Source organism: Paralichthys olivaceus, chromosome 12 (assembly GCF_024713975.1).
Source record: "Paralichthys olivaceus isolate ysfri-2021 chromosome 12, ASM2471397v2, whole genome shotgun sequence".
Lineage (NCBI taxonomy): Eukaryota > Metazoa > Chordata > Actinopteri > Pleuronectiformes > Paralichthyidae > Paralichthys > Paralichthys olivaceus.
The window spans coordinates 13,272,725-13,296,994 of record NC_091104.1 but is presented as its reverse complement, the minus strand read 5'-3'; the positions used below and the strand labels follow the sequence as shown (position 1 = coordinate 13,296,994).

At 41.3% G+C, this 24,270-nt stretch overlaps 1 protein-coding gene across 14 annotated transcripts in view; it reads right to left on the bottom strand.

Moving 5' to 3' along the window:
- LOC109627918 (doublecortin domain-containing protein 2) overlaps positions 1-24,270 on the bottom strand; it is a 206,838-nt gene that overhangs the window by 181,313 nt on the left and 1,255 nt on the right. For 5 of the 14 annotated variants that reach the window (XM_020084740.2, XM_069535768.1, XM_069535770.1 and 2 more), the window contains exons 3-10: positions 23,862-23,938; positions 23,637-23,768; positions 22,969-23,121; positions 22,830-22,878; positions 19,148-19,280; positions 16,973-17,073; positions 15,345-15,473; positions 12,316-12,384 (exon numbers count right to left, since the gene is read on the bottom strand). In XM_020084740.2, the coding sequence (XP_019940299.2) occupies positions 12,316-12,384; positions 15,345-15,473; positions 16,973-17,073; positions 19,148-19,280; positions 22,830-22,878; positions 22,969-23,121; positions 23,637-23,768; positions 23,862-23,938 (843 nt within the window). Of the gene's footprint in view, positions 1-441; positions 598-9,103; positions 9,232-12,315; positions 12,385-15,325; positions 15,474-16,296; positions 16,467-16,972; positions 17,074-19,147; positions 19,281-22,829; positions 22,879-22,968; positions 23,122-23,636; positions 23,769-23,861; positions 23,939-24,270 lie in introns of those variants that run through there. The other 9 variants (XM_069535769.1, XM_069535776.1, XM_069535779.1 and 6 more) reach the window with 7 other exon arrangements.

The following is a 24,270-nucleotide window of genomic DNA, read 5'->3' as shown; positions in this document are numbered from 1 at the left end:
ACAAGGTCTATAAACTTAATGTAAATTATCAACTCCAAAGTCATTTCAAAGTGGATTTCAATAATGTTGCAAGGGCAACATAGTTCATATAGCACAACTGTGCAACTATAGATTATAGTTAGTAGGACTTTTAATGGGATCCCTGTGGGACCACACGGTGGGGATGTCCTCAAGCAGCAAATTATTAGTCAATTTCAGATTATCAAGTTTATTAATTACTATTCTTAATATATCTTATGAGAGTGCCAGGAGATATAGCCTAACTACCTAAAAGCTGCAAATGAAATGCTCGACATACATTTATATTAAACATATTAATGAACTATGAGATTGGGTGGGTGTGCAGCTTGTCTTTTACTCAAAAGTCTGTGAATCAAAATGGAGGCACACCTGCTAAAACTGTTCAAAGAGCAACATTGCTTATAACCAAAGTGTTGAGTTTGGGGCAATTTTGATTCAAGTGTGTGAATGAGATCTCTTGAAGCTCGAGGGTACTTGGATCGGTGTGGAAATTAAGCCACGAGATGGTAGCTGAGGGGATGGTGGATTGACAGCGACATTAGCCCCCCGGCACCTCTGCCGTATCGCAGTATGGTTCTGTAAAATAGATGGACAGGAATAGCAAATTAAATTGTCTTAATAGTAGCAAGGGATGTACAGTCAGGTTAGTTTGAACTGCAGGACTATATGAGTGCAGGATATCAAGGGTGGTGCTTTTAGCGGGATAAAATCAAGTGGCTGTGAAGTGTTTTGGTTAATGGTCGTACTCAAACCAACGTCGCACAGAAGCCACTGTCATCTTTATACAAATTTGAAATGAGCTCCTTCAAAACGCCTTCTGCCCTATTCTCGAAACAAGTTTTAAGGCCATGCTCCATTTTTTTCTTTTTAATTTGGATAGATTTATTAAATTCATTACAGTATGAACATGAACAGACACTAAAGACTTACTCAGAAGCAACAGGGAGAGAAAACACTCATAGCTCTTGGGCTGAGAGCACTCTGAGCTGTTGGCTTTTGTTGTAGTATTGTTGATGTTTTCTCACCGGCTGTTTTTTTTTTTCCCTTCCAGGTCCAGTGACACCACATCGCTCTGCCACAAAGACTCACCTTAATGTAGACAAAGCCAAGTCGGCAAGTCTTTGCACAAGCAACATGCATGCATGCACACACTTTTAACAGTAGGGAGGTACACAGAGGGAGCAAGGCGTTTTTCAATGCATTTAGATGAGACCTTTAACAAAGGTCCCTAATGCAGATATCAATGAACCAAGGGACTGGGCTATCGGAGTGAAATTGGCTGACGGAGGGATGTCACCCCTGTGCATGAAAAATGATGGATCCCATTTGTAAACTTCTCTTCTCTGTTTTTCTTCTCTTCCTCTACACCCGCTGACTGACACGTGCACACACACATACACACTTCATCACCTTCTCCGCTGTTGGTTACTAAACAAGGTAGCACATCTATGACTTTTGTTGGCAAAAAAGCAAGTGGTGTGGTAAAATTGGCACTTTACTGGTTGTTTCATGTGACTGTCAGGGGCCACGCAGAGGACCTGTGAGGTTTCCTGTGGTGACAGGATGCATTAACATCATGGACTTTTGTTTTTCATCTTCTTTTTATTTCCCATACTATGCTCCAAGGACATCAACAGACTGAAACCAATATCTATGAACCCACAAACAAACAACTAGAGCATCTAAATATTCGATTTTTGAATCCGACAATTTACTCTTTCCACTTGCTCCACGGTTGGGCTTGATTTGAAAACCAAAGGCAAAACCTAAATCATCCTAATTCCCTGAGGGTTGACAGGCATTACAATATGTGCTGGTTGTACCCTGAAATAAAACTGATGTATATACCATGTATTAAACTTATCTGATATCTGAACACCACCCACATGATACAACACAGGTCATGCATAATACAACAATTTACAGACCTTGCAGAAATCATGGTGAGCATATAAAGCATGATAAGCAACATAATATGCATACTGAGCATTTTTAAGCAAACAATGATATATTGCTAATCATCCCAGAATGAATTACTGCATTTTTAAAAAGCGGTGCGTTGAGTCAAAGGTGTAGAGGTTAATATAGGCAAACAGGCATCTCTGCAGGAAAATGAAAACTTCCCAGTGGAGTGTGATGGCCAGCCTAAATGCTGACATTGTGGTTTCAGTGATGGAGTGACTTTGAGAAGGTTTGTGGTCAGAGTGTTCAAAGCTGTGCCTTGAGGGTAAGAGGTACATTTGCTAAGTTAATCACATAATGAGGCCAATTAAACATGGGAGAACCCAGGTGAAATGGGAGCTGCCACAGAGCCTCCGACAAATGAGGCTGCGCTGCATAGAGTCAGCTCCTGTAATCCTCTACTGTGTATTCACTTTAACATCTATATGTATCTTGTTAATGTATGTACAGTACTAGATTAAGTGCCTGTATTGGGTGAATCAATTTAAGCAGAAATGTGTACATTAACATACAGAGTAGACTGCAACAGAGGATTATTTCCATTGTCCATTTGTGTGTGTGTGGATTTTCAGTAAGGATCACTTAGTTTATGAAATATGAACAGTAAACAGTGCACAGTGACCGATACAATTTCCAAGTCTTAGAAAAAGGTGATGTTTTCAAATTGCTTGTTTTGCCCAATGCACATGTCAAAGAAAGTGATTAAAAATAACCCTGGATCCACCCATTCATCCAGATCTGCTGCAAAATTGTATCTGTTCTTCCTTTCGGGTCGTTCAAATGAAAACATAACCTACCAGCAGCTTTTAAGAACACATTATATAGTTCCATGATTTGAAACCAACTTTTTTGGGTCCTTTAATATTGAATTAATCCTGGAATTTCCCACAGTAGACTTTATTCATCAAGATGATATTCAAGAGGAGGGTTACTGGAATCTGAATAAAATCAAAGCTGCTTCACTCCAGTGACTGATGAAATGTATTTAATATTTCCTGACATTGCACCTCTTTATCACAAACAAGTACGTTGGCATCTGAAACCGTGGCGAGTCCCCCTGATTATAACTGCTGGGCTGCGTTGTTGACCAGTGCATCTGAGTGTTTGAGTGCTCTTGGAGGGTCTACAGGGGGATCAATCACTCCAGCAGCAATTACACTTCCCTGAGTACTTCCTACATAACTGTAACTCCACAAGCACAGCAGGCCTGAGGTCAGAGATTGTGAGGGTTAACACCGAACAAGATGAACGACACTGAAACAGTATATTCATGTGCCATCCTCTTACACATAAGCGCTAAGAGCACAGTAATCCCAGAGTATCGCCTTCTTCTAAACCATCTCCTGTTCACATACCTTTCGAAGGGTTACAGCAATGATATTGCTTTACGAACCAGAAATTCCTCCATTGTACCTATTCTGTGAGTGAGCGGTAAGGCCTGCGGGTGTTAGTTAATTCTGAATGCGGAGCGGAACTAGCCAAGGATAGAATATCTTGGTTGCAAGAGATAGGGCCACCATAAATGAAAAGCTGTATCACTGTCACGCACACAACACAAAGCAATAAGGAACTGCAGAGACAGCAGAGCATTAAAACATGAGGACACGGGGATATATATGGTCACTAATGAAAGAATATTTCATCACCATCAAGGGTTTATAAAAAGGCCCACCACTCTGCCCACCAGCAGCCATTAATCTGGATGTAGAGGATTTGCGTTGGGAAAAACGGACAAGGGAAATTAGGGCGGGCACATTTTACCACATCATGTTGCGATGATTTGTTAATAAAATGCAAAGCGACAGGCTAGATGTGAGACAGCGGCGAAAGCGCGACCATGATTTAGACTTAATCCGTCATTATCCCGCCTTTGAAGTGACCTCGCTGTGCACGTTCCCACAGTGACCCAGAAGCACGCGCGCAGCTTCTTCATTAGCCAGGATTAAACAGAGCCACGGCACATGTAACTTTGATGTCCACTCCACGCAGACCAGTACACACACACAGACACAAACAGAAACCTACACACACACACACACACACATCACAGATATCCTTATCAGACTACACTGAGGCACGGAAAACATTATGGTTTTTAATCAATTACTGCTCTCACCTTTGGGGCAGCACATTCATTACATATGATAGGAGCAGCTAAGGGACAATATTCCAATCGCATGCTGAGATTGAAATGAAAGAAAGTGTATGGTTAGAGGGGAGACAAAGGCTGCAGTTTCGCACAGCAGAACATCACGGATGGATTTACATATGTGCCCACAAAAAGCCAATACCGCATGTGATTTCACTGATGGAATTTATATGTAGCCAGTGATTTATCATCCTTAGATCACCATGTAGAAATCAAGCACAGATCTCCTAAAGAGATTCTACACATGCTGCCAGTAAATGATAGCTGTTATAAAAGTTTATCATGGCAATGAAATGGAATAAATCAATCAAAAAGGCCCAGGTTACCGTCATGCAAAATGGTGCCCAATCAGAGGTAGTTATCAGGTAGGGGGGGGTCACAATGATTGAACATGTGCAGCAAATGCATGCAGAAACATTTGTTGTTATCTTTTTTCGTTTAAAATCAATTAGAACACTCAATATAACTGGATTTTTCAGTTACAGCATACCGGTAGGAAAAACCTGCAAGTTTCAGACAGTAGCTATATTCAAAGAAGCAGATGTGCTGATAATTCATTTTAACGTACATGTACTGACATCTAAAATGTCCATACACAGCTGTCCTGTAAGCTCAACACCAAACACAGACCAGCTGCTGCTGACATACCTGACTGACATTTAAAACTATACATACAACATGAGGAGAAACAGTTATGTAAATACTGTACATACATGGTAAGTATGTGAGAAAGAATATCACATGCAATTTTCTAGTTTGAACTACTTACCATGGCAAGTATGGGAGTGAGTCCAAACCCTGGGATGAACAAGGTAAATGGAGAGTTGGTGCATTTAAGGGGTCTTAGAAAACAAGATTTCAAAACTAAAAGCTTTCTTCAACAAGGAATATATATATTTACCACTGAGTTAAACAAATGACAGAAACATGCAGATTTGCTTTATGTTACCAACAAAAGAACGCATACTTTTGTGTCCTTTAAACTAAGGAAAAAGTAGGGCATTTTTTTGAGCCAAAACTTTGAGGAATCTTTGAAATGTGACCAAAGTGGTTGGTGTATTACAATTTATTCAGTCAAAAAGTTATTTAAAAAGACTTCAGAGGATCAAGTCTCTGAACCTGAACCCACCATTAAAATACTGACTGGGCTGAGATTCATCCGTTTTGAAAAGTTCCCTTACAGCAAGAAATCAAACAAAAAGGCTGCTATAAGCAAAACCATCTATTGTAATTACTAGATTCTATTTTCCATTTTTACAGTTGGAGCCCCATCTTTTCTCATTATGAATAACTATGTATGTTACCTGTAGACAGTTTTTTAATATTCTGATTTACCTTTGAGTAAATGACACCAAAATAAATAGCCCACTATGCACTGCTGAATCTTTCCTATAACAAAACCTCTGATCCTTAAAGAAAAAAAGCCCATCGATGTATTTGGCACACAGTCTGCTGGAGTCTACTCCCATAAAAAGAGGATGTGAGCACCCATGCGGTCAGCTGCACAACCCCACGTTTGCTGCACAGTGTAGAACTCGAGTCCTTTCCCCAGGCAACGGCCCATCAGACCAGACAAGCAGGCCGGGTGTTAAAGTGTGAGCTGGGTACAACGGAGCAACAACAGGGCCATCTGCCCTAGGAATGCACACATCCATCTTACTAAGGACAAGCAGCCTGGGAACAGATAAAAGAAAACAACAGGGGAACAGAAAGAGAGCGAGCAAGGGAGAGAGGAAGTCTTAGAGGGACAAAAAATAAGGTGCAGAAACAAAAATAAAAAAAATGGAAATGGAAAAGCAAATGTGAACGCATGTTGTCTTTGTGTGTGGTGAAGCAAATGAGAGAAGACAAGGTGAGAGAAGAAGGAAGAGAGGGGCTGGTATTACAGAAATCTATACTGCGGGGGCATCATCTGCAGACGCTGATATTACACAAGCACAGAGTGTCTTCTTTTTTTTTTTTCCTGTCATATTGCTGTGATCACTTGCAGACTTCCAAAAGCCTGACGTGGGTAACATCTGCACTACGGAATGATAATAGGTAGTCGGATAAAGTCTGGATTGTTACTGAACGTATGGGCCCACTTTTCTCTGCTTTAAAAGCTTAATTTGACCAAGTACAACAGATAAAAGCCCGATGCAACTACCACAGAGCCACACCAGGAGCCCTTTGAGAGTAACACTGCTGAATTATGTAATGTTTTGAAAGTAATGTTCATAACCCATTCATGCATGTGCAAAACAGAATGTTATTCTCTTTTATTTTATTAAGCGTGACATCAGGAAGGTCAGTCGAGAGGACAGCACTGAGTCTCGGCTCCCACCGTCATCGCTGCTTCGTAACCATCTGGATATGACTCCGAACACTGCAGTCAGCAATCTGGGTGCAGCGATATCATGTAGCATTCTCCATTTGTTTTTATTTTTAGACCATTTCCTCATCGCTGTATAATCAGTATATATGGCCCCAGTGATATAGCACTCACTCCCTCTCTCTACATTACCTTATCACACTGAGAGCTTTTAGCCATGCTTCCAGCCATTAGCTTCAGACAGTCGGAGGCTACCAGGCTGGAACAGAGCGAGAGAGAGAGAGATGGAGAGAAAGTGGCCTCCTGGTGGCTCTGGATGATATAAGTGGCGTAGCAGGTCTTTTTATAACACCACATGACCATGCTGTGTGCGAGCAGGTTCAGTGCGAGTCTCAAGGCATGTGGAGCCACTGTATACAATGACCTTCGACAATTTTCATTTCAGTTACACAGGATACAAAAAGTTCATAGAGACTTTTGTCCGATTGAGCCTACTTTAAAATTGCCACGACAACGTGCCATTGAGCAAGGCTTTAATTTGTGATGCAGGATTATTGTAATGGTTGAACACCTAGCACATTCTACATCTACATCATTTATTGTTCACAGTAAAGAGGAGTTGTAGTTAATTTACCTGCACTAATAAACTTTAAGTTGGGTAAACTTAGGAACCCAAGTTCAACTGCTGCCTAAATACATGAGTGAACTCAACATGAAGATCACCTTTTTATCAACTCAGAAAGTTCTGTTGTTTTTTTGATTATTGATTAGTTGCTGTTTAAATGAGTTTTTGCTTGCTTTATCTTGCCAAACATGTATTCACTTTAACACTATCTTTCCTCATGATTTCAAGTTAAGATAACCTTAATTATACTCATACTAATTACCCTCACCAAGTTTGTTCGTTAGTTAGCAGGATTACCCATAAAACAACCAATTTTCACGACATTTTTTTCACTTTCACTGATATCGTTTTTTAACAATGATATTAATGAGTGTGTGCAATTTGATGCAGATCCAAATAAAAATCTGATTTAAATGGGGTTTCACACGACTCTTGGGCTTAGGCAGAGGAATGCACTCTAGTGTCATTCTGGAATGCCCTTTAACGTTAAGTGGACTAATGTTTCTAAATAGTTTATACTTACATTTATTCTTTAACTCATGATGACTGATTAATGCAAGTTTTCTAAAGGTTAACAAGAAAATGTCTGTACTATCTAAACCCATCAGCCATTAAAACCAGTAACTGGTTTACACTCCATGCATCGACTATTATTTTGTCCGATCAATCATTTATAATCACTGCAATTACATCACATCACCACACTGATTTAGCATGTGCCCATTATTTCCATCCGTCACATTGAGAACATTCGCTCAGCTGCTCACTGAAGCGTCTGAGCTGGTCAGAGTGCCTCGCCATGTGAGACCACTGACATGTTATTGACAGATGGCCATGCACCTGCCCTCCACGGGAGACTTCCAAACCAAACAACTACTGGATACACCGAGGTGATCCTCACATCAATATCAATCAATTATTCACATATTTGTGCTGGCTCGCAAAAAACCAGCTTGACTGCTTTTCACAAGTGCTAGACCGACATGCATCTTTTAGGAGGGGAATGGAGGGGGTCCAGCTATTACCCTGCGTTTGATCCTATGGCTGCGGTGAACTAACTTTCGCACTGTCACAGTGCGACATAGAACTGCGTTAAAGTGGGTCAATGACTCTTATTGTCTGCATTACAGCCATTAGCTTTTATGGAGGGATACATGAGTTGTACTGGTTCTATATTTGAAGTAACATGCAGAGCAGCCTGTTTTATTCATTGTCAAATAGCTTTCGATACAAAGCCGAGGTCAAGCCTTAAACTTTTCTGCATACTAAGTGCACTTGAACTGAATACATAACTACAGAGGAATATTTTTGTGTGGGCGCCTCAGTTAAAGTACATGCTGGGGGAAGAAGTGGCAGTAGCAATAGTACTGTAGTTATGCAAGCAGCTGTGTTTAGTGGCTTTGGCAGTTCTTGAGGGAGATCTAGTTTATTATTCCTTGTTTAGTCAGCCTCTCTGGACTTTTTCCTTGAAGTGCTTCATATGAAGTATAAAAGTACTATAGTACTACACAGTGCTTAATGAGGTTTGCTTTAGCACATACCATCACACACTCGCCTGTTTCTCTCCATCATTCTACACAGAAATATTAAAGCTGTGCCCCGAGGTCGATGACAACAGCCCTCATACCGTCAGTGTGCCCTTGCATTCGCTGTAGCCACAACTGTGAGAGGCAATGATTCATTTTTTTTGATCCACTCCAATATCATTAAGTTATTAGTTGATTTCAGTGGATTTAATCAACATAGTAATTCCTCTCCATGGGAAGATAAGTCTCTCTCAAGAGCAGTTTCGCCGTCCACTATGCCGGCTGATTAGACACAAGCCCCCAAAATAATTCATCAGAAAACTGCAAAAAATAATTTATCAAAAGTGCTTCTCACAAAATCCGCTCAGGACCTTTGCTTCTTAATAATTAAACTCTGCAATTAGGCATCTTACCATGCGCTCAGTGTGAAGCTCCATGTAATATTCATAACCATACATAATTATGCAATATATTCACTGAAATAAGAGGCTATATATTCACGGTGGGGCTGTCAAGAGGCAAGACATTTTTATTTGCTTTATAACACTGTTTCATCTCATACACGAGCAGCTGGCTTCGGGAGACAGAAGTGAACGCGGACGTCTGGTCCTCAGCAGTTTGACACTGTTCTCTGACTCTGGTTGTTAAAGGAAAGAGAGAAAGAGAGAGAATGAGAACTGAATGGCAATCCCCTCACCACAGGAACTGCAGATATCAAAGTCTCTCTGTTGGACACAACAAAGGCATACCTTAGTGGTATCATGTATTGACCGCAGTCATCACATGATGCAGAAAGAAAGAAGAGGCATTAAATTAAAATGGAGCAGAGATGGGGCGCTGTCTCAGGATGGATTGTATGATAAATTATACATAATGCTCATCCCAGCATAAGCAACAGCCGCAGCATACAGTGGACACACAGTGGACAAGGTTGGCTTTCATCTCGAGACGCAGTTCAAAGCTACAGGCTACGCACAGAACAAACTGGCAATCAAAGCTAATGTGTAACTGGGCAGTGGTGCACTTCACAGAGCCTGTCGTCTCGAGTGCAGCTAAGATCACACGCAGAAGCGTCTCTCACATCACAATGGCTGATTTTCAACACATGGCCTTTAGAACTTATTATTTTTCACCATGTACATATAAAATACACTATTGGGAGCTGCTGTCTTTTGAAGGCCTTTCATGACATGTATATGATGAATGAGAAGAAAAGCATACATTTTATTCTAACTTTACTGTAGTTAACAAAGGCTCTAATACTCCCTCAGCGAAGCCATCCCCAAGGATACGGCTGCTCTTGCCTGAATAAAAATTTTACAAGGGATGAATGAAGCAGAGGAAAAATAGGATAAGATGCAGTGTAGTGGACTAACACCCACAGAACACAGGCTTTACTTAAGCGTCATAAACATAATGATTCTCAAGCTCTTTGTGATGGGATTTCATACGTTTTTAATATCCACATGTTCTTATAATGCGTTACAGTAACATGGAACATGCTGTATCCCCACATGGTTGATGAGCACTGCTTTGCTCTGTATGTAGCTCCACTACATTCTATGGATTTGAAATCAAGAGGTATGTGAAGTTCAATCGCTATTTATTTGTATATTATGAACATTACAATGACAGTCATGCAGATAAGAGTGAATGTTGATGTTTCATTTTTTTCAGGAAATATTTTTGAAAATATATTTTACCAGCATGTCCATACTTACACTTCATAATAAACAAAACAAGTGTGTTTTTCTGCTCCTGTCAGAGGCTGTGCTGCAAAACAATGACCTTTCAGAATATGACACAGTTTTACTGTCGATATAATACAGATGTGATTAACATAAATAAGAGTTAAAGTCAAATAGGCGTAAAGGTCGTCACTCAGGACTAGTCTCGGGTCCGCAGGGTGATTTACAACAACTTAATTTGACTGTGTGGAGTAATTTATCTGTGACAGAGCAAGCCATGCAACTCCCTGCATGTCGCGTGCACATACAGGCGACAATATGCCATGAGTGCACACATCTCCCATCTAACCAATCAGTCAAGATGCTTTACAACTTCTGTCAGAGGCCCTAACAGTTCCCATAAATTACAAGGCCATTGTACGTGGTGCCAATAACTTTTGAAGGAGAATCTCAGCCAAACTGAACAAAGTAGTATCCCCTGTTTTTATACACAGGAGTCAAGATGGCATACTCCTTGTAAAGTACAGTGTATGAAGGAGACAGGGTGCAGTAAGTACTTTAATGGTAGATTTGCTTTTAGGAAAAGGTCAACTATTTTCACTCAACCGAAAAATTCCTTTCAAGGACGAAAACTGGCCCCAGCTATTGACATTTTGAGGCGAGACAAGTGGCAGGCTGGTTTGATGTTGTTACAGATCACTCCAATTTCCTTTCGCTACCCACTTCTCGCCTCTGTAGCTGGAGTCTCCAGTTATGCTTTGCATTTGTGTCATCTACAGATCCATAGTGACAGCGAGGGACTATGAGGCATGAATGATGCAGAGCCATTCATAAACAGCGACAACAATATAATGTGATATGGACAGAAAAATGAGTACGTCAGTTTATAGTCAGCAAGCAATGATGTGCTGTGATATATTTTGAATGCCCCCTACAGTGCCCATTGACATTCTGCAGGGAAATCACAGACAGCCGTAGAGAGCACGAGGCTGCATCTCGACCTCTAGTACCATCAATATGAGCATAATCAAAAGCAAATACATATTTGTACGTAAAAATCATGCACACGTCTTAGAGAGAAACGTTTGATGCAGACTGCTGTTCCTCCTCAATAATGTGCCTTTGTGAATGCATGTGGATGTGTATTTGTGTACTTTTATTATAGCATGGTTGACATGTGCGTGAGGCAGGGAGCCTGCTGTTAGCACAGGATGCAGTGATTTTCCTGGTGTCACACTGACAGAGTGAACCTCAGATTGAAGGGCAAACAGTGATAACCACCTGCAGGGATTCGCATCCTGTTCCATTAGTCACCTTTGGAATTTTCACTAGGGACAATAGAAGATGCTGGGGAACCACTGAATGGACCTCGCTACTAAAGCCTGTGTTTTGTAGGCAATTAGAATGAAATTGCCTGAGCAAACTGAAAGGCATATTCCCCCAACAAAGGAGAATATCAAGTTTACATCACTGCTTTGGTTTGTGTTTTAAAACACTATGTTATCTTCTCTACCCCAATAATCAAATGTGTACAGCACCTATTTTGTTTTTTTGTACAGATGTGTTCTTCTCTAGATTGATCAAATAAAGGCCAGACCATGTAATTCTACTTAGAATAAAGAAGTCGTGGAGAAAAACAAGGATTTTCATAGTAACAAGGTGCATATCCTTCTCATTCTGTCTGAGTGGTTCCAAATTACAAAGGACACGGGATATAAAAAAAAGTGGTGAATGCTCCCAGGCTCTCAGCATGGCACACCTTGATGTGCAGGTGCCTTTAATACCGGAATAAGTCATCTGCGATAGGAGAGGCAAAAAAAACCCACTCAACCAGATGGTCTCCATAAAGCATGGCGTAAAGCTCTCCCAGATGTTGAGAGGTGGTTGTGGATCTGGTGACATGCGATGTGAGGGAGGAACTGGTAATGCAGAGTGTATTAGTGGTCTCTTTATGGGTGCATTAGGTGGTGCGGAGGGGAATGCGGGGGCCGCCGCCGCCGCTGCTACCAGGCTTTATGCTTTGATGAACCTACCCTTGAAAAAGTGGGACATCCGTGACCGTATTCTGCTGAGCCTGGAAGACACCTCCCTCTCTTTAGCTTCTGGGAAAACATAAATCAGTTTCTCATATCATCATCTAGTCATATTCAATGCATATGAAGCTCTAATCAGTAAATCTGTCAGCTTGCTCCCCTTTTGGTGATATATCAGATTCGTAATACTCTCCCACATATGCAGTAAATCTCTGACAAAGCCTGTGTTTTTTAAAATTCTGAGACAGGGCTGCATGAAGTGAAGAACTTGACTTGAAAAACAGAGTGGAGTAGCAGTTCAGTTGAGGATGAGCTTCAGTGCATTCCAAAGTGTCACCTCTCCCCTTACTACTAAACAGTGGCCCAGACAGGAAGCCAGAATAAATTTCCCCCAGTTCATCGTCCCTGCTGAGGACTAGCAGAACATCTCAGTCTGATTAATGGCTGTACACTGTCTAATGAACAGTAATTGAATGGTATAATGCAGCAAGTCCTTAAAAGCCCAGAGGAATTGTCTTCCTCCGCCTGGCATGCTGGAAAAGCAAGGCGGTGACATTGTCTAGAGTTGATTATAGTTGACCTTGCGTGGGGTGAATAAGGCCTTTGAAATGGCTAACCTAAACTTCAGGGAATAGGATCACGGAAAACCAGCTGAAAGACAAATGAAATGGACTTGTATTGGAAAAGGAAAGCATGGATCAATGGGGCGCTCAATAACGATTCGATTTTTTATCACAAAATTCCTACGAAGAGGAAGACGATTGATCAAACATCCCTCGTCGTATTGGCATTTCTAACAATATTAATTAAGAAAAAATGCTTAGCTGACTGGTTGATAAATCAGCCAATATTGTTAAATCAAAACAAATGATAGTTGTAAACATGATACAACGCCGCTGAGCGCAAATCTACCCTTGTCCACATTACCTCAAAGTGTATGACATCCACAACATAGACAGAGCCCCCCCTGCATGAAATCAATCACCTTTTTAACAAAGTGCACTCTAAAGGAAAAGCCAACCTTCAGAAAGCCTAACAAAAGTCAGTCAAGTGATTATAAGAAAAGCTTTGATAAATGTGCAACAGACTCTTGCTCGCCATCCTTCGCTCTCTTCCACCGAGATAGCCTGCCTTCACTCCCAGCGGACATCTCCACTTGGCAGAGATGCTGAATCTCGTTATTCTTTATTTGGCCCGGACCACACAGGTCAATATCACACGTGCGCAGTTTGCCTCACCGGTGTACTGTCTGCAAATGTATTCACTATTTAAATTCAACCAATAAATCATTTAAAGCTTCGGCTGAAAATGTAATCATGTAATTGAATTTGGTCATCAATATCTACTATATACATGCACCTACGGGGGGACGCGGGGCATTTCACAAGCACATATGAGCAGAGGAGTGGGAGGAAATCTGTCCGAACTCAGCTCAAAGTATGAGTCATAGCGGTGCAGTTATCCCTCATTATTATTCACAGCCCTCTAAATGATGAGGTTGCCGACAACGAGACAGCGACAGTCTGTTTGGCCTCAAAGGGAAAAGAGGAGAGCACGCGTGAATGATGGTTAGACTTTAAGTAAGGAGGTCTCACCTGCAGCATCATTATTTCCAGTCTGACAACAACGTTTAAAAATATGACGCGGGTCTTGTTAAAACATGGATAAAGATAACACAGAAATGCTGCAAGGAGAGATTTTGGTGAGGCTGAAAACACTGATTCCACTTTATGATGTCTACTGCGATTTTCTACATTTCAGGCTTAATTTATGTCTTTAGAACTGACACAGTTTTGACAACTGTAGTGTAAACTGTACTTAGTCCTGATGAGGACGTGTTCTGTCATGATGTTTTCAAATGGAGAGCTTGAAACAAAAACACTGTCTTCTCCTCATGTCAGTGTTCATTAGCTGACAAACCAAAAACTGCTTTACAACATAATTATTGCAAAACGTAGCTGAGTCCGTGCAGGGATCATTATTATCATTATTATTATTTTCGATTATCTAATGGTCAAATCCATAGCCAATCTGAATCAGCAACATTTGTGTATGACTAAAAGCGATAAGTAATGAATTAAGCTATTGATGAGGTCTTTAGTCCAGGTCATAACTGGCCCCCAGAAGTCAATAATTATCCTGATAAGAATATCTTTATTGCAAAAGTGCATACGGCAGCAAAATCATCAGCACACCAAAACATTCCCCTATGGTGTAATTGCCACTGCTTGAAATTATAGTTTTCATTAAAACAAAATGTTCAAGGTTATTGATTGCTTAAATAAGACTCAATATCTTCTCATTTCAATGCAGAATGAAATTGCTTGGAATAGTAATATCACCCAACTATTGTGTGCATTCATCACAGTTACACTGCTTCATATTGTCGTCCCTCGAGGATTATTAGAGCAAAATAAGTGTATTTAAATGAGTGTAATTTCTAGGAACCACAGATCCATGCAAAAACATCTGTATGCACAGCTCAGCCCTACTCCATCATCGAGAACATTCACATAACTAGAGTAAAGAACAGATGTCAAATACAACCGCATTCTATTGTGGAACTCGACAAATTACAGACACACACTATGTATTTCTTCTCTGTGATACATACAGTATCTTTGGCTTCAGCTATAAGCTTTAGAAAAACTACATGAAAAGTTGAACCTGAGGCTCAGGCGTCTTTAATCCTGAGTCTCTAGTATCAGCGCTGTGGCCTGGTGCTTTTCACTGGCTCTCCTTGCCCTGAAGAAAGGCTGCACTGGTAAATACACAGTACATTATATACAGAGAAAACCATGGCTACAGAAAAACAGGTTACACACATATTAGGTGAAAGTATAGTTGCCGAAAGCAGGTCTATGTGTCGCTCATGCAATTATGAGCACAGTGATTACCATAATTGCTGGTTAGGCCATTTTTATGTGACCTAATCCAATGGCAAATGAAGAAATTGGATGTAATAATAAAGTAAGAATGAACTAAAAGTGAAATACTAACTGTATAAAACTTATAATAAGGGTACTTACGTCCTTCCTGGAACCTGCAGACAAAGACCTTTGCAGACACAAGCCTTCTGAATCATGCAGGGGGGCCTTGCAAGGACTCGCAGAACAGCTCCCATCTTCATACTCCTCTTCAACTATCTTGGCCTCAACCTGCAGGAAGGAAGAAAAAAAAAGATCCCCCTTGGCTTACACTGTACTGTACTGCAGTATTGATTTTACAAAATATTTATATATTAACGTAACTTCTTCCCATGAGCATTTATAATCCTTATTCCGCACAGGAAAAAAAATCATTTTCTTAAACTTACTGGGCTTGTGAGATGACAGGAATAACTGAGAAATAACTACTGTAAGGAATCACAAGTTAACAACTAAAAAAGTAAAAAGTAATAGAAGTGTATTTCTAATTCTGTTTGAAGCTGAAAAACACAGAAAGGTAAAGCTTAGCAGCAAGAGATGATGCTACTGTGGTAAAAAGGGCAGTGGTCTTTTGATAGACTTGTGGCTCAACAAATTCTCATTGTTTGATCAATCGGCTGTGTTATTTTTAAAAGCAGAAAACTTACATTATCATTATCATTCGCCTTAAGGACAACAACAGCAAATAAAGAACGACTACCTTCAAAAACAGAGGTTTGTTTTTAACCCCCCTCCTTCATTTTCCAAAGCACAACACCAAAAACAATGGATAAATCTTGAAATCCCGTTTTCACAACTTCAAACTTGCACAACTAAATAGACATCGCTCGGTTTAGCACTGACTGTTGTTGGCTCTTAACTAAATGACACCACGTCACAGACGTTGACGGTGCGGCTGCATTTTGTTAAAACCAAAAAGTCGAGGCCTTGAGGGTGAACGTGTCAGAGACGGCATAGCTTAATGTACTGTGATGCAATCTTTTGCTACGCTCCAAAACACATGAAGGTGCACCGCATGAGAACTGCTGGAAGACAACTTTTCTTTCTCGCTCACTTCTGGCCATCGAGTCCGCTTCAGCGGTGTATGCATCCCCGGCTAAAGACTCCGTGCACAGTGAGAGCATCGGCAGGGTTGGCACAGACAGGTACATTGGTGAGGGACAGATGGGTACGCCAGCCAATCATTTCATTCAGTCCATTGAACGGGTCGTGTTTATTACAGTCCTGCAGGGCCACAAACACCAGCTTTTTTTCAGACTATTCATTGATAGCTATCAAGACATGAAGAGGATTTCAACAAGTAAGATATAAAGAGCTTCAGAAATAAATAACCAATCTTACCTTTATTTATTTTAGGCTAATAAGGCTACCAGGTAGTTTGCACTCAATGCCCTGTAGCTGATTTAGTTAATCTATCACATGCAGATGTGTTCTCTCCTGCGACCAATTGATTAGTTGAGAGTAGGTAAGATTTCAGTCGACCTAGATTTTCTTTGTTTGACTACAACCCTGATGTAGCAGCAGACACTTTTACATCCTTCCATCTTACATCAAAGCAGATTTAAATAGCTTGTGGTATTGCGCAATCGACATTTATACTCTGCTTCTGTTTGTCTTCGAGGCATGTTGTAAAAGTTGGAATCAGTGTTTATCTTTGGGGCCGAGCTGTTCAAAGATTAAATGTTTAATACATCAACAGGCTGCAGTTCTGTGTGTGGTTGGTGTTTTACCTGATCAATCGGCAGGTCCACCTTCAACTGGCGGTCCTCCTGCACCTCTGCCGCTCCTGCCGTCTCACTTCTTTTGTTTTGCGCATTGAACACACTGCCCTCTGTGAAAAGTGATTAATCACAATTACCTCATCTGTTGGCAGTCGCCTTCTCATTCTTCTGCACTCTCATCCACTCTCTCCCTCTCTCTCCCTCCATCCCTCACTGCCCTCCTGTCCTCTCCCCTTTTTCCTGTTCAACTTCAGAAGAGATCAATGTCGCCGTCCATCCATTTATTTGTTTGTTTGGAACGATGTTACAGACAAAAGCACCACAGAGGGCCACAGCTGCCACGCCACAAATATGGTCAGTCAGAGTGAACTTTCAGACCGGGGTTAGCTCTTGACAGTGACAGGTTGCTATTGATGCATGTGGGGATATGTCACAGCATTTTTCTCTCCACGAAAACAAACTCCCTTCCTTTCTGCTGCTGCTGGATCTAATACAGGGAGGAATGAGAGTAATGAAACACACTATTGAGCTTGAATCTATCTACCTCAATAGCCTTAAGTGTGTTCATTTAAATAGTAAATAACCGAGCATGCAGATTAATCAGTGATAAGGCAAAAGAAAAATGTTGCTCAAAGAGGAAATTACACAACTGCAAACCATGTAGACTTGATTATATTTTTCAGGCAGGCATTATTTTTGGATCTCCTACTAAACTGTTTAGAAACAGGGAAAATTATGAAAAAAAATCTGATGCCAAAAGCTCTGATCCTTTAACAGATGACGCTTGTGCAACCTGCTTTTATGAAGTGTTCTAAGAGGTGATTTCCTTCTGGGGAAGACTCATGACTTTTATCTAACTGACCAGCCTTTGGTAATGACTTCTGTGGGAGGAAACCAGACTATATAAGCATGGTCAGGTGCAAAAAGTGTGGCCAAGAAACTGCACTCTGGTCTGGCTACAAACGACAACATTATCCTGACACGAGCCCAACAAGAGGAAGAAAAACAATTCTTTCAATATGAAAAACATGGCAGGTTTCAAACTGTGGCAATTATCCAATCTATTCTACCACATAATGTTGTTTGCGGCACAGGATGAGTCTTTCAAGTCGAGTCAGTGTATTACTGAGCACAGATGGTAAAACAAACAGCCATGAAACATCACCTACTGAATAACTAAACAGGAGAAGTAAAGACACAGCGTCTCTTTATTATTAACAGAGTATCACTTTTAAACAGCCAACTGCTGAAATGTTCCAAACCATCAATCCCAAGCAGTGTTTTGTCACTTTTATGATCTTCTGTCAGCGATATTTGTGATTAATAACTTATTACCATTTTGATTCCCACATCAGGAGAAAATTGGAGCGATTTGTTTCCCCCCACATAGTTAGCAGGGCTTTCTGGATTAATACTCAACAAAATGGCCTGATTGAATTCATCTATGATTTAAGCCCCCTTGACGGTGTTTGAAGTCTTGTTCTGTTTAATATTCACAGAAAAGAGTTGTGTTTCTCACTGGGAGCTGTGCTGTTTGGACAGAGAACAGGTTGATCATTGAAAGGAAGCTCCAGGACAAACCGAACAGTAGATGTTCTCTTTGCTCCCAACACACACCACACTTTCATCTTGCACTATCTTGCACACTCCTACACGTGCAAACGCACCATGGACTGTATATAAAGATGGACGACATGACAGCTCCCCGAAAAGTGAAGCCAAACCATCTCAATTGCCCCCTGGTGGCTGGCTGCTGTCCAGGTCATGAACCCTGCCTCCTCCATGTTAGCAGATTGGATATGGCAAACTAAACTAAACCCATTTTTTCCAGTAAGTTTGGTTTTGGATGCTTTAAAAACAGAGTGAAAGTTGGTCGAGCGTGTGCATCCTTGGGACCTGGTGCCATCTCCAGATTGCTACTATGCCAAATTAGGTCTTTGCCACAAGATGGCAGAATTCCTACCTAGTCTAGTTTGGCTAGATCACTTGATAATGGGAGGAGGTAGAGAAGTGTCATCCATCATGATATATATGTCTATGATACACACATCCTGTTCCCAAACACATGCATATACGTATAAGTTTGTCTTCAACAGCCAACAGGTTTCTACGTGTTGTCATAGTAAGAGATACTATGAGGACAGAGGGGCAGGAGAGATATTTCTATAGAATTGCTCTGCTTACCCCCTGTTGAGAAGAGAACTGTATTTCTGGACATCCGACTCTGTTGTTTGGTTCTGTCGGGCTTGGCTGTGTGTTTCTTCATCTGGCCCCTGGCTGTGTGCTCAAGGTCTGCGCTAAAGCCTGTGTGAGGAAACTACATGGACAGACAAAGTAGAGGAGAAAACAGGGCCAAAGATTAAGGTGTATTTCCTCAGATTTCTTTGTGATTCATCATTGACTTTTTCACTGAGGAAAAGAAAAAATAGACAAAACACAATGAAGCGAAACTTGTTTCTCTTCTTTTCAACGCTTTTTTTTTTACATTTTCCATTGACCTCAATTTTTCTTGAGCTGATATGCTTTGTAGCTCCCCTGTGATTCCTACTGTATTGAATTCATCTGGTTCCAATACATCCTGTGCACAACCTATCAATCACTAGGGAGCGTGGCAAACTAATCATTTATTGATGAAATGGGGCAGCCATGAATTTCTAACTGCATTTGTCTTATTTATCAAGCCAGATCAAACAATGAAAATCAAAACAAGCTTAAAGGGAAAGGCAGGGAGTCGTAGGGAATAACTTATTCTTCGGCAGTAGACGGCAGAAGGTTATTGATGGGAGGGGAAAAAAACGGGCTGGGGACTTAGTTGCATTGTGGGAGAGTGAAGGAGCAAGAGAGGAAAAGAGAGAAAGGGAGAGAGAAAGCAGTCGGGAGAGTTCAGAGTGATGTTCAGACAGCAAGGTACACATCTGAATTAATGCTTCCACAAAAGGCAATTTTCTTCTCACAGGCTCCTCATCCCCTCTGTAGGTAGCAAGGTGAGGTATGTCTCCCTCACAGAGAATGAGAGACTCAGATACAGAGAGTGGGAGAGAACAGACTTAATGTTTCTTTTCAGCTACAATGCTCTTTACTGCAGCTGCCTGGCTGGATCCCTGGGCTGGCTCGGGGGATAGTGTAGTGATCTCAGGCTTCCACCAGAATACACTTCTGGCAATGGTGTTTGCAAGCTCACTAACATGGAGTCTGGGGAATAACCGCATTGTTTCTTCACTTGTTTGCTTTCTTTAATGCAGCGGCAAAGTCTGTTGATATTCTTTTGAATTTCTACAGCCGTTGGTGGGCCGAGGGAGAAAAATAAAACAACAAAAGAAGAGTGAAGTTTGCCTGGTATGTTCAGCGAAGGATGGGTTGAAATAGAGTTCACACTCGAGCGCGGTAGTGTCCACAACTACGCTAGATCAAAGTCAGAGGAGCAGTGGCACTGTCGCAGTAGTGAGCTGTTAATTCAATTTCATAACCTCGACTCGTCTGCGAGAGATGTGAGGCATCTCACGGTAAAAGGTCAAAATCAAAATGTATCCGGGCAGCCAAAAATTGAACATCTTGTTTTCCAATGTCTACAGCCTGTTGGTGAGATGTAAATAGATTTTATTTAAATCAACACAGTTAAATCGAGACCATCTCACTCTGGGAGGAGAAAGCAGAGGACGACGGGTGCTGCAGAGCCGGGAGAGTACTGTACAACTAGCAATACAAGTGGAAACACGGCAGTGGAAAAGCTGAGGTCATCTCCCCCTCTCATTCTACATTACATATCTACAGTACCACGTCCTGTGGGAGCCGACAACTGTGTGTATCAGGAGGCCCCAGAGAGAGAGAGAGAGAGAAAGAGAGACAGAGAGAGAAAGCGGGTGAGTTAGTGTGAAGGGGGCTCAGGGGGACCAGGCAGCAAGTAATCTGGAGCCCCTCTCAAGTGGCAGAGAACAGGAGTCAGCAAGAGGACACTGTGATATGATAGCCAGGGGAAAACGGGGGTCCCAACCAACTGGACCGACCAGCCTCCAGCCACACTGGCTGCGGTATCAGTAGGAGCCACTCCCATGGCCCGGGTCCTCAGTGAGCAGACATGCTGGCAGCAGCAGGGGGTGGGGGGGGGGGGGTGTAGTTTTCCATGGGGCATCACTTCTTCCCCAAACCAATGAGATCATCCACCGAAAAGCAGAGAAATGAGGAGCAGCGGCAAGTCACTGCTGATGTCAGAGAAGCGCAGCTATTAAAAGCTTTAATCAGACTTTCTGTGCTGTTTTCACAGGATGCTTAGTGTGAAGTACATTTGCAGCACAATTGCTCTGCTCATTACGATTACTGTAATATGAAAGTATTGCTTTGATGCACACCATTATTCTTTTTTTCCTGTCTCTTTGCATTCCCCTCTCCCCTATTAATCTTCCCTTTATGCTGCGTCTACCTCGGAACTTTCCACCTCATCATGTGTGTGAACACCTAACTCAGCATATATGCTTGCTTCCAACGGGAACACGTTATACTGGAGGGTTTCAATGGTGCACTCTGCAGAGCTGTCACTTTAGACTTCAGTGGCTGCTCCAGACCAGATGTCCCATTCAGCAGAGTAGAAATGCTCGGCTGCTGGTGCAGACAGGACAGAGCAGACGCCGTTCCCGCAAAAAACGAGGTCGCAAGAGCAAGGTTACATTTTACACTGCCTCGCTGTGCATGTTTAAAAAGATATTTTTTACAGGCGTTTCAGACCAGACTGCTGTTGTTTTGTGAGGTCAAACTGAAATTAATGACAGGCATGACCCCATAAATGTATGTGGAATCAGTAAGCTCAACAACTGACAGATCAAGACACCGTGGGCTGTATTTGTCACACGTATCTTTCCTCCCTGAAAGCTCCTTATTAACTGGTCAAATCATGTTTACAAATTCATGAGGGATCAGGCAAAGAGGAAAGGGGAGTAAAATGCAGCAGCATCATGTCTAGTGAATGACTAATAATACAATGAGCTGGTGGATGCAAAACACAGCCATAGCCCTGTCTCTGTCTCCACCTCATGGTACTGAGGGAAATGGCATGGGCTCTGGTCTTATGAGCTTTGATTCAGATTTTCTGATCTTTAGTGTTAGGACCGAACCTCAGCTCATGAAAGTTTAATAACAATGTGACTGTATCTACTGTTTTATGACTGGATCCATAATATTACTAAAAGATATTTATATTACTTCTAAATATTATGAAAGTCAACCACATGTACAGCAGGAGACAAGGTTAGGGGGATTTTTCTATCTGAAAAAAATGGCGTCTGCCACAGCATTGTCATCTTTCATGGTTAGAAAAATCAGATGTCAGACACATCTCTCACCGGGGCCCACCCCCCCATCTCTACCGCAACCTGCTGAGTGGGCATGTTCTCATCTTCAGTGTGTGATTTGGTGTTCATCTCAGGCCCGCAGCAGAGCAATCCTCACATGGATTCAAAGCATTTCACTGTCTACTTAATCACAATACAAATTGTCCCGGTTCTGGTTTGAATAAGAGATTTTTTTTTAGTTTTTTTCAGTCAGTAAAGTCCCCCTGGTGCATATGATCTGTCTATGAGGCTCACTGCACTTGATCAAGTGGGCCAGCCCGTCTCTGTGGGGATTACCCATCAAAGTGAAAAGCAACGGTAACTCAATGCCTCCTGCAGACAGTGATTGATGATAGTGCTGTTTCATAACGAATTACACCCCCACGACAAGTCTTGCACGTGGGAAATGTTAATTGAAATGCTGTGTGCGCAAAGATACACTTTTCCACTGTGATACAACCAAGTGTTACAACAATAAACTAAGGAGAAAATGTGACAAGTTAGCATGAAACAAGAAAGTGAACTGCACCCGAATCTCTACTCACCACATCCTTTGCAGGTCTTGTCTTTCTAATAGGAGGGAGGACGACTTGACTGCAGAGATATTATTTATATCAATACAGGAATCTAATGCTTATTCAATTTGCTGAAATGAAAACTTAATTTTCCTGATAGGTCTCATACCTTTTCATTGAGTTGTTTTCCCTGATATAAAACCTGGGGACGCACCGGTCATATGGGAGAGCTTTAAACCTTTCTGCACCAACTGCAACGTAGTGCTGGTTGTTCTCCAGTTGAGTGGAAGCGCAGACAGGCTGTCCATCTAATGTGCAAAGCCTGTGAATGCAAATAAAGAAATTGCACAACCTTGAGTAAAATCTTCTAAATATCAGTGTTTTAGATTGTTAGATGTCCCAAATATTGTCTTAGTGGTGAAATGTAATGACAGCATACTTTAAAATGTCCATTAAAGCAATGTTCACCTATCAAGCAGTTTTAGATGAATTACAGTGAGCACATCACAACCCTCACGATCACTTAATTAGAAAATTCTTTCCACTCTGCTAATGCATTTAAAGTGACAGGACAGGCTCCACTAATCATTCCTTCATCCGTATTAGAGAAGCTGAGTCTATAGAGCCATGATATGATGATGATGACAGTGCATCACTTTCAATAATCTGCAGTTATTTGAAAAAGACATAATGAAGAGAATCATTTCTTTTTTGGCAAATATTTTGAAATAATCTAAAATATGGATTCTTTAGAGTCCAGATGTATATGTCTAATGCAGAGGAAGTACAGATTATGTGTTTGCTTGCCACTCACTGTTAAATGAAATTAGACATTACCTGTACACAGCCCCAGTGCGAAGATGCACTTTCTCTGTCACCATGGCTAAAACATTCTCCCAACTTCTGAGAGTGTACTTTGGGATCCGTATTCGAGCTGGAGGCGCCAAGACGTTTCCGTTTGTAAAGACACTAAGAAGCACAGCAATATATGAGACACACAGTGAATTAAAACACATTCCACAACACAAACAACTTTATATCCATCTTAAAATCAATACTCACTTAATTGTGCAAGACTCATCGGTAGTTCTCTTCCAGCGAGCAGAAACTACTATTCTGCTGTGAACAACAGGTTGGATCTAAAAAAAAAGGAATAAGAAAATTAGGGAATATACGCGTATTTCGCCTTTCACTGGGACAGTGACCGCCATGATAGGAGCATTAGGGCCTGTAACCCCCAAACTGGGAGAGTGGCTCCAGCAGATTCCAGGTACATGTATATTTTCCTCATTTTCATGTCAAACACTTATGTAAAGTTGCAGCAGTCTATCAAGATTTTATTTCAATTAAAAACCTATGGACATACAAGCCAAATAAATCTGCTTTCACAAAATGTCCCTTCCCTCTTATTGTAATACCTGTACTTCTGCTGCCTTGCAATATGTTTTTTTATTATTTTGTTGGACTTTTA